General features: G+C 27.6%; 1 protein-coding gene across 1 annotated transcript in view; it reads right to left on the bottom strand.

The window, feature by feature from the left end:
* Positions 1-72: 72 nt before the first annotated feature.
* LOC100213368 (ribosomal protein S6 kinase alpha-5) overlaps positions 73-11,915 on the bottom strand; it is an 83,226-nt gene continuing 71,383 nt past the window's right edge. The window contains exons 11-17 of the mRNA XM_065805287.1: positions 11,712-11,782; positions 11,392-11,448; positions 4,198-4,285; positions 1,564-1,734; positions 1,283-1,486; positions 1,052-1,205; positions 73-873 (exon numbers count right to left, since the gene is read on the bottom strand). Coding sequence (XP_065661359.1) covers positions 341-873; positions 1,052-1,205; positions 1,283-1,486; positions 1,564-1,734; positions 4,198-4,285; positions 11,392-11,448; positions 11,712-11,782 — 1,278 coding nt within the window. The 3' untranslated portion in view covers positions 73-340. The remainder of the gene's footprint in view (positions 874-1,051; positions 1,206-1,282; positions 1,487-1,563; positions 1,735-4,197; positions 4,286-11,391; positions 11,449-11,711; positions 11,783-11,915) is intronic.

The raw sequence follows: 11,915 nt of genomic DNA, 5'->3' as shown, positions 1-11,915 counted from the left end.
GGGAATAAACCTTTATTTTGTATTTATTGAAATTTTACTTTTTGTATTTGAATTTTATTAGTAAACCACTTGCTACCAGTAAAAAACTGATTATTAAAATATATCTCTATTATTACATCTTTAAAAAGTCTTTAAAATAAAGTGCATATTAAATAAACAATTTACAAAACATATAAAATAATTTAAAAAATTATCAGAAATGCGAAAACTTAAAAACAGTTTACAATAAAACAAAAACAAAAATTCAAAAACTGCGCACATATTCATATATAAAACTGAAAAAAATAAAAAAATTTAATTTAAACAATTATTCAACTTTTTTAAAAAAGAATAAACTTTATTATAAATGAAAATCAGAAGAATGACTATATTGTGACTGAAAATTTTCTGTTTCATCAGAAAAATTGTATGCAGTTTTACTATCACTAGTTGAGAAAACAATTAGAGATTCTTCTTCAAACTTATGATGTAAATTTTCATTAATTTCTTGTTTTGCTTTTTTACATGAGCTTTCATGCTGTTGTATTTTTCTTTTACAAGATATTTCTTTGTTCATACAAATTGGAATATCGTCAAGTGATCTTTCTTTATCGGAACCAGAAGAACTACCTGGAGAACTATTTTCATTAGAGTGCTTTAATCTTCTTCGCTTTGCTAGGGGTGCACTAGCAACATCCATTAGTGTCACAGTGTGGACTTTGTGGAAAGCATTAAGCGCAACTTTAAACGCTTTTTCAATTTGATTTCTTGAACTTCCTAAAACTCCTGGAGTCAATAATGGTGTAGATGGAACATCAACACGCCTTGTTAACCATTCATGCTGAAGAATGTCATTAATTGTTAATCTTTTACTTGGATCAACCATGAGAAGCCCTTCACAAAATAAAGAAAAACTACAACATAAATTAGCTATTATTTACAAAGAAACAATAAGTTTTAACTACAACAAATCAATTACTATTTACAAAGGAGCAGTAAATTTTAATTACAACATAAATTACTTATTATTTATAATAATTCTAATTACAAAAATTACAACTTATTTTAATACCTTTTATTAAATGTTTTGCAGATGTTGAAACACCATGCCACTCATAACTATCAAAACAAATATTACCAGACATAATACTTTTGATCATTGAAATTACTGATTTATTTGTGTAATTCTTTGGTTGAAAAGGAACTTTTCCTGATAACATAGTATACTAAAATAAAATATTCATTTAGATAAATCAATTAGATTAAAAAAAAAAAAAAATTAACAAAATTTTTTATTAATCACCAAAATTACTCCAAGACTCCAAATATCAACAGAGTTATCGTATGTAGCTGTCTGATTACTTGTAGCATTACGTAGAATTTCTGGAGCAGCATATGTTAGCGTAAAACATGGTGTTTGTAGTGGATTGTTTCCATGAATTCGTGCAAACCCAAAATCTACAAGTTTTAATTCAGCTGGATCAGAAGAATCAGCAAATAATATATTCTAAAATAAAAGCATATAAAAACTTTTAATTTACTAACTTTGAGTAATTTATAATAAAAGTAAAAAAAGAGGTTAACCTCTGGCTTCAAATCTCTATGCACAACACCAACATTGTGCATGAAACTTACAACAGATACAAGTTTACGCATTATAGAGCATGCTTCACTTTCAGAAAAGGTTGTTTTCTTTTTAATACGATCAAGAAGCTCCCCTCCTCTCAGAAACTCCATTACCAAATAAATATGAAACTAAATTTATTTAAAATTAATTATACACTTCTGAAGTATAAAACTTTTTGTAATTTTAAAAAAATATTTAAAACAAATATTATTCAAAATTTTTATCAAAAAAGCCTAATTTCCATTATTATATGTTTAACAGACATTTTCAAAGAAATTTTTAGTTCAATAAGTCTATGTTGTTTAGGGATGTACCAGAATTCTGACCGGAATTTGTGGTTTTTAGGCCATTCCAGTTCGAACCGGAATTACAATATTTCAGCCGGAATTACAATCAAAACTTATTTTTTACCTTTTTTTAAAGATATGTGGCACAAAGTGTGTAAATTAAAATCAAAAAACCGTTGTCCTACAGGACAATGAAGAACTATAGGAAAACCTAGGTAAAAAATACAAAATTCTCAACAAACACAATGTAATTTTATTTGCAGTAATCAATTATGTAAGGATTACTAGAAGTTTGGAATTATTGTAGTGTAAAAAGAGTTGCTATCGAGTTTTGGGCAACAAACCAGCTCTTTTTTTTTATCAAAAATGTTATCTGCCTGTCTCATTTTAAATGGTACTTAAATTTTAAACAATTAAAAAGTATAGGATGCCTAATTTATAGTAAATATTTCAATTTTAACCTTAATGGAAAAATAGAAAACAAAGAAATAACTTTAAGTATAAATATTATGCAGGTTACTTTCAGTAAATAAAATTATTAGAAAGAAATAAAAACAACATATTAGATTTAAATGAAACCAGAATCAAATTAATGAAATAGGTTATATATATATATATAATATATATATATATATATATATATATATATATATATATATATATATATATATATATATATATACATACATACATTACTGGGTATAAATATATATTATGTAGCCACGATGCTGAGGTGCAGGCTTTCACTTTCGATCTTGAAGGTAAAAAATTACATAAGCATAATTCTCATTCCGGTCAGAATTCAAAATTTCCGACCTGGTACACCTCTAATGTTGTTAATACAATGAGATTGTTTTTAACTTGTAACACATCGACAGAAATTAAATAAGATCTTATTTTTTAAATTTTCACATAATGGTTATATTATATTTAGCTGTTTGTATGTAATTACTTATATAAGGTGGATCATAATCAACTGATTATGCTTATAGACACATAGGAAATATAAAGATCTGGATAGTACACAAGAATGTACTCTAAACATAAAAAATCAGATATAGAATCCAGCGGGAAAAATAAGATCTTAGGTAATAAAGTGCCGGATCAATGTACCGTATCATTTGTAGAAAAGACATTCAATGGTCTTAGACTATGGAGTCCGACAATAGTGTTGTTAGGTTCAGCAAAACAAATAATGAATTTAACTATGTAAATATCAAATCATAAAAATCTTGATAATTTTAAGAATTTTCAAACAAAATGGAATATAATGAAAAAGCAATAAAAATGATGAAAAGAAAAAATATACATCAGAAATTAAATAAGATCTAATTTCTTATATTTTTACATACTGTTATACTATAGCTAAATCAGAAAAATAACAATTTCAATGATTCAAGAATCCACAATTGAAAAACCATCTCCATGCAATTGCTTGATACTTCAATCACATTTTGTAATTGAAGCATCAAGCAAATATTCTTTAATTTAATAAACTATATAAATAAAAGAGTTAAATAAAATGGCTCAACTAATACCACTACAATACAAACTACAAGTCTGAAAACTGGTGAGTCAAGAAAACATAAAAGAAAATTCCAAAGATGTTTGAGAAAGAAAAAAAACTAGATGAATTAAAGTTTCTTAAGCATGAACAAACAGTTACAGTAATGTACTTGAATTAACTTAAAAAAAAAAATTGTTTTGATTCTGGGACTAACTATGTTTGAAACATAATTTAAGCCAAGTTTGAATTAAATTATGTGTCAATTCTAGACAGTTATAGCTTCCATGCTGTTTAACACATTAGTTAAATACTGTAACTTTGATGTAACTTTGTTTAATGAAATGAAAATTAAATTTCAAAGGATGAACTTTGCTAATTTTTTTACAAGCAAGATTGTATTGGGATTAGATTAGATTTTTGACACAGAAGATTGTGATTGAGTGTAGATAAAAAAAGTAATGAAGGCTCACTTGCAATCATGGTAGTTGTTGTTTAAAAAAAAGAAAAGTAATGAAGGCTCACTTGCAATCATTGTAATTGTTGTTTTAAAGAGAGAAAGAAAAGAAATGGGTTCACTTGCAATCATGGTAGTTGTTGTTTAAAAGAGAGAAAAAAAAGAAAGAAAAAATAACAATAATAAAAATAATAATAGTAATAAAAAAAAATGGGAAAAAAGGTGAAAAAAACAATCACAATTCTGTAGTACAACTTAATATAACTTGCTCTAACCATAAAATTTAACACCAAAAAATATATGAAATTTTTTAACATAAAATAAAGTTAAAAAAAGAATATACCTCATCTTCATGTATTTCATGAAGCTGAACAACATTTGGATGGTTCTGGCAAAGTCTTAATGACTGAACTTCACAAGAATGATCAAAGCTATAACATTATACAAAAATGATTTCAATATTAACTAGAAGAATATATAAAAAATAGATTTTTTTTAACTTTAAGTAGAAGGTATCCATTTGCGACATTTTTTTCCCCGTGAAACAGGAATTCAAAATGTATTTCCCGGGATTACATTTTATAAGTAAACATTTTTTGAACTTATTTGGTTAGGAAAAACTTTTTAAAATTGTTAGGCATTATAGAGATGTGTCACTTGTACAAAACAAAGATCATTACAAAGTAATGATCTTTGTTTTGTACAAAAATTAGACAACAATAAAAATACTCTCTCGCTTTCTATTTAGGTTGGTTGAATGCAAGTTAGGGCATCCAGCAGCTTTTTTAAATTATCAAGATTTTGATTTCTTTGCACTTTAACGTGGAGACAGAGTTAGCAGCATCTCCTTTGAAATTGCATCATTATTATCAAGCATCATTATAATCAAATAAAATTTTAAAATTAAATCAGCAGTTAGTAAACTTGCATCACGTTTACCTAATGCCTCTACAGATATTTTAATTGGTTGAAGAGCTTTCAAAATGTTTTTCAAAAAAAAAAAAACATAAATATAATTAAACAGCTCTAGACAGTTCAAGCCATTTAATGCTTTTTTTACTGCAGTTGCCCAGTAAGTTCAACTTTTAAAAATCTTTCAACCATTATCACATTGTTCCATCTGGTCCTACATAGCCTTGTAAAATGGAAATTCTTTTTGGCGAAAGTTTAAAAAACTAAACCATTTTTCTAATCATTTGTAAAGTCACATTTATATAATCTCTTTCACATATTTGGGGTTTGAAATCATTTTGATTATCACTTTCAGATTCACTAAAGTTGTTATTGGAAAAACTTTTTTAAATTGTTACGCAGTCATTAAAACTAGAATCATTTTCTTAAGAATCAAAGTAACAAACATTAAGATTTTTATTTTTTAAATAATAAATTTAATTAAAGATTTTAAAGAGTAACTAGCAATTAGTATTTCAAATAACTCACTAACTAATGTTATGACCTGCATAGCAGGTCATAACATTTGTTAGTAAATGTGACCACACAAAAAATGGCATTTTATCGCATGACCGAGGCTAAGAAAAATTTAATTTAAAAAAATAGTATGGCAGTCGTTTCTTTTACAAAAAAAGACAAGGTCTCATTTAGGGTTTCTGAAAAACAGTGGTTTTTAAGAAAGAGCAGTTTTACTGTTTTATAATTTTCAAAATCAGCTGTTAACAGCTGTTTTACTGTCTTTGGAATTCGCACCCTTCCCTTTATTATTATAAACCTTTCAAGGCATCAAAGTCTACATTATTGGCTAAACTTATATTGGCCTTGAATTCTAATAAAGTTTCTTGAATTGTCGCCTCTGTCATTATCAATGGCTCAAGCATTATTGGTATCGTGTTCCAATGAGTTTTTACATTAAGATGAAGTTCAATTACTTTTCCAAGTAGAACCTTGACTTTTGATTGAAAACTTGATTTCAAACACTTGACAGTTTGGTGTATTTTATCAGTTTGCGTGAGTTCTTAAGTAAATTATTGTAGTCAATATAATCTTCGCAATCATCATTTATAAATTCAAAATTGATGTCTTCGTCAAAAGAATCATTTTTATTCTTACTGTCATCACAGGGGTTTTAAATCTTCAGTATTCATATTTTTTCATACAAAGTGTGTCACATACTCCAAGATGTATACCATGAATAAGATAAAATTGACCAATAACATCTAAATTTTCAATATACTTCTTGTTTACAGATGCTTCATCCTGAGTAGATGCAACCAAATCTTTTTGCATCGATACTCCAAACACATTTAGTTTCATTATGTTGTTTCATTATTTCAACCATATCAAGCATACTGCATGAACCCAAAATTCAAATTAATCTTATTTTATACATGATATTGTCAGTTTTATCATGAGTATTAACTCCATAATATCTTCACCCTCTTAAAGTAGTAACCTCATCAACAGTCATGCTATATTTCACTTTATTGGCTACTTTTAATTTTATGAAGTCAATCATTTTTTTTTTTTTTTTTGCTTTTCATCAAGATCTTTGTGCTAAAGTTTTATTACATCACTTTCGTTAGAGGGGAGTTTAAATCCATCTCGAGCTATTGACTGGCGAATGTATTTATTTCTGGTTATAGCTCGAACTAAAATGCCATCAGTAGCTAAATCAGAAACAATATTTCGAAGCTTCTTTTGCACAAAGAAGTCAACAGTTTTTTGTCTCTTCTCGCTTGCTCTCTCATCTGTTAGTATGATTGATTCTGTTGCCTTATCAAAACAAAGTCTGTGACTTTTTAAGTGATTTTTTAAGGTAATTGTAGAATTTCCTAAGCATTTTATTATTTTGTTACAATGCTGACATGGTCCTTCCAACTCTTTTGTAATTGGATTTTTCTGTTTTGTTGCGTATACTCGGATCTAATTAATTTTATTCTGCATGAATTTTAATAATATCTAAATTGAGGCAACATAAAGATTCTCTAAAATGTCTAAAATGTTTTCATCTGATTCATTAAATAAAGAATTTTTATATCTAATATAGATAATATACTGACTGCTATACTTAAATGTATTTATTCACACATTAAAAAAAAAAAAAAAATCATTTTAATGCCTCCTCTCCAAGGATTGTTGCAATTCTCTTTATCTTGATCATTTACTCCTGCCCATTGGAGCTTTTTCAGGAGTAAGTTGATAAAAATATGTAGAATATCCTTTATACAATAAAATTGTTAATATATACATGATAATACTTAAAATTTAAAATTAACATTTTTTCAATTCTAGTCTTAGGAGTAACAATGAAGTTTTTACTAAATGGACTTTAAGTTTAAAAACTACATAAGACTTTCTTTGATGTGCTTTGATGATATATATATATATATATATATATATATATATATATATATATATATATATATATATATATATATATATATATATATATATATATATATATATATATATATATATATATATATATATATATATATATATATATATATATATATATATATATATATATATATATATTCTAGGGCGGTTCAGCTTCTGTAGACAAAAAATTTAAGCCAACCAATTACAGAGGCATTTTGATATTTATGTTCCTTTTAACCTATAAAACAAAACTATGATATATTATTGAAATCAGAAAATATTTAGAACTGCCTCATGGGACCTAAATTTTGCAGATTTTTCATTTTTGGGCTTTTAAAATATATTTATTTTGTACCTATTTTCAAGAGCTAATTAGTAATTACTATTATTACCTGCAAAGAATTTGTATTTAGTATTTACTTACTTATTAGTTACCAAAGATCATAGATCACAAAAAAAAAAAAAAAAAAAAGGTAGAATCTTGACTGCAGACAGCAATGTTAAAATAAATGTAAAATAAATGAAATAATGAAAAACATTTTTTATTTACTTACTTATAGTTACCAAAGATTAGATTATAGAACTAATGTAAACCAAGCGGTGATTGGCAGACAGCAATAATGGCTGAAACAATATCCAAAACTTACATTTATTTGATTGGGGAACCAGAACCATATTTTAGTAGTAGAGTTTTGCCCACAAGTTTAGAAGTTTTAAGAATATATTTTTTCCATCATAAAAAGAAAAGTCAAACTCTAAAAGATGCCATAAAAACTGTAGTAGTGTGAGATCTGGCCAAAGCTAGAGTTCCAACTGCTGAAATAGAAGTATTGTTCCTAAAACTGAAACTTTATTGGAAAGATACAGAAATATTTCAAAGAACAAGAGTCATGGTGGGCCAGCACAGCAGGTAAAAGAAAAAGATTTTTTGAACTCAGTAAATTGTCTTTTGGATATTGCTCACCACAATGCATTGAAGCTGATAAAAATAAAAGATCAAACATTTCTTGCAGATCAACATTCAGAAAGAAAATATGCCATGGGACGTGTATATAGAAATTTGGCAAAAAAAGAAGAAAGTAAAGAATCAAAAAGGAAGTTCAACGTTGTATCAAAAAAGAGGAGAGAAAGCAAAAATCTAAAGAATATCTGAAAATAGAAAAAGAATTATTGTCATCACCAGATAGTTCAAGCGAAGCAGACAATACTATATCTAGAGATGAAGACTATATGGTTCAACAACATAACAATTTTGTAGAGGAACAATGTCAGGAGATCTCCATCAACTTCTAAACATGCAAAGGAATCTGCTTGATCATACAAATGTAAATGACAGAAAAGCAGCATATATCTTAACAGCAGCCATTCAAACGTATGGTGACGGTGATATATCAAAACTACCAATATCTCGTAGTAGCATTAGAAGCCAAATGAAGCATTGTTTTCAACATTATGCCAACATTAAGGCAGCCTTTAGTTCGGAGGTACCTTTGGTTATTCATATTGATGGAAAACTTTTGCCAGTAATTTCAGGTGGGCCCAAAAAAGTTGATTGTCAAGCAACTCTAGTTTCAGGATTAGGAACAGAAAAACTTTTGGCAATTTCTAAAGTGACACAAGGGACTGGTGAGCTTATAGCAAATGCAAAAATGATTACCATTTCTGATTGGAAATTGCAAAATCAAATAGTTGCAATTTCTTTTAACACTACAAGGCAGTTTTTGGTCGATCCTCTGGTCTAAATGTGTTGTTGTTTCGTCGATTTCAGGAATATTGGCCAAACATAGACCAAGAAACATATACAGCATGCACAAACCATCGCTCAAATGAAGAACTTAAAGAATTAAAGAGAGAGTTAGTTGATTTTATTTTAGGGGTGTTCAATGGAAAAGCAAGAAATTTATCCAGAGAAGATTATCATGAACTTTTGGAACTTACTTTGATTTTTCTTGGAGATATTCCACCTCAAGGCATACGGTTCCGAGTTCCTGGTGCTTTTCACCACAAGAGGTGGATGTCAAAAATAATTTATGTTTTAAAGATTTTCTTATTTCAAACTCAATCTAAGCTCACCAAACATAAAAGTTCAGGGTGCTTGGAATATGGTTTGTTTGTTGTTCTTATGTTGGAATTTGTTTTGTTTGTTGCTATTATGGAACTTGGTTTGTTTGTTGTTCTATGTAAAAAAACATGGATAACCTGTTCATACTCATGCGATGCTCCATTCAACGATTTAAATTTCATAAAAGCATCAACAAAGTACAGTTCAACATCAAAAGTTATTTCAACATCTGCATTAAAAGCAGTGGGTTGCCATTTATGGTATCTTGGAGAAGAACTAACACCGCTCGGACTGTTTTCTGACCTGGCGTCTGTTATGACGAAAAAACTTATGGTAGCAAAATTGCAAGATCAGATTGCAGACAATCAAGAACTCGATTGTCGATCGATTCAATACACTGGAACTGAAGATCTGAGTGCAAAACCTCTGGTGTATTTCATTGGACCATCTTTACGTTTTTTTTTTGATGCCTTACAGTTAGACATGTCTTTTCTGAAGAAGGATGTTGAGAAGTGGTCAGATATTCCAATTATCAGGCCGCAAAGAAAACCATTAAAGCACTAAATTTTGTCAATGATAGTGCAGAAAGAGGAATTGCTCTGTGCATTTAATTCTACAATAACAAAACAAGAAGAGCAAAAACAATATTTGTTTCAAATGGTGGAAAGTCACTAGCTAAGATTTCCAAATCCAAAGAAATCAACATTACTTTCAGATGTTGGTTGTAACTCAACAGTTAACTGAACACATAGTACAAACAGTGAAAACCGAACAGTTTTAATGCAAAATTGTTAAAATAAAACTTTCTTTTTAATTTACTGTAATGATAAAAAATTTGTTGCATATTTTTTACGTTAATGAAAAAACTTTAATTTTTTGGAATATTTTTAAAAATTACTAAAAATGCTGAAATTTCGAGGTCGATGAGGCAGTTCTAAATATTGTCCAATGTTCTTCAAATTTTTTGTGGTGTATTTACAAAGCAAAAGGAATATGTAATTTTAGTCCACTAATCAAAATAAAAAATTATGGTAAACATCCAGAAAAAGATAATCCCTGATAATAAATAAAACATAAGTTCAGTGACCACTAACCAGCTGCATTAAAAATTGATTTGGCTAATAATATCCTGAGTATGCCTCATCACACCTATTGAAATTTTTGCCATAAGTAAGTCAAGTCTCAGATCATGATCACCCTGCTACTAGTAACATATAATCCAATATAACCTGCTCTGTGTCCTGCTGCATTGATAATAGGCTTTTCTAGGCAAAAGCTAGATGAAGTTAACTCTGGCCTTACGGCTCATGGTTGAGTAAAGGCTAGAGATGGTGTTTATCAAAAAAACTTAACTTGGACAAATGTTAAATGTATCCAGGTAACACCCTATAGAAGGCGCCTGAGGCACAGATTTAGAGTAGGAGTAAGCTGAAAACTTCTATTAACTAGCATTACACCACATTTTCATTTATTAGGCTGGCACAGGTGTAAATCTGTGTTACATTGTTTTATGCCTAGGATGATAAATGCTAGACATTTTGACTCTATTCATGGATTTTTACTTGTGCCTCCTTGTAGTCATGCAACTTTTCTTGTTATCTCCTAATGAAAGTGCAGCTGTGTATTCAGTGCAAGTAACTCAGTTGTTTTGTTTTAAGCTGTTAGTAAAGTTTCTTGCGGTGTTCTCTTAAGATGATTTCATTTATTTAAATATTTGATATTTCATATATTTATATTTTAAAGCAGCTTTAAAATTTTAGTTTTAAAAAAAAGTCATAACTTTTTGATTGCTTAGAACAGACAGCTAGTCTTGAATCTGATCCTTTTTAAATTGTCAATTCAGTAGACTTTAATATTTCAAAAGGATGTTCAAGTGTTTGTAATCTATTTCTTTTGCTTTTTAGTTTTTAATTTACCACCTTTTAAGCTTTCATTTATTCTCTTACTTTTAACTCAAAAAAACATATATTAAAAAAACAAACAAACTAAATAACAATAAATATATTATTGAATTGTATGTATTGAATTTTAATAATGGCAAAGTATTAAAGTCTTTTCTTAAGTTTTATTGATAAAACTTTGAAAAAACATGTAATTATTGTAATATTTTTATGGTATTAGTACATCTTGTGAACTCACCGTTTTGTCATAATCTTCACGGCATATTCGTTATTGGTTGAACGTTTGATGCATTTTCTACATAAACATTTTTTTTTTTTAAACTTTTGTTAAAAATATGAAATTCAAAAAGTAATCTTTAGAAAAATAAATTATCAAAAAAAAAAAAATTATTTACAAAAAAACTGACAAGAACCAAAAAAGATAATAAACAACTTTATCTTTATATTATTGTATAAAAAATGATTTGAGTAACAATTATTACTATAATATAAAAACTTAACTAAAGTGGATACAAAAAATGTAATCCAAAAAAATATATAAAATTCAAAACTTCTTACTTGCAAATAGAAAAACTTCCCTTTCCCAAAATATCATGTGATAGTAAATATTCTTTATGAAAACTTGATGACTTGAAAAAAAAATTTAAGTTTAATTTAATTTAATTAAAAAAAAAATTATTTAGTTAATTTTTTTTTAAAACATTAAACAGTATTTGTTAATGTTTTAAAAAAATTTTTTTAATTTTTTTTTTTTTTTTGCAT

This window comes from Hydra vulgaris, chromosome 09 (genome assembly GCF_038396675.1).
Source record: "Hydra vulgaris chromosome 09, alternate assembly HydraT2T_AEP".
Lineage (NCBI taxonomy): Eukaryota > Metazoa > Cnidaria > Hydrozoa > Anthoathecata > Hydridae > Hydra > Hydra vulgaris.
The sequence above is the reverse complement of the archived record's forward strand: the minus strand, read 5'-3'. Positions and strand labels throughout refer to the sequence as shown.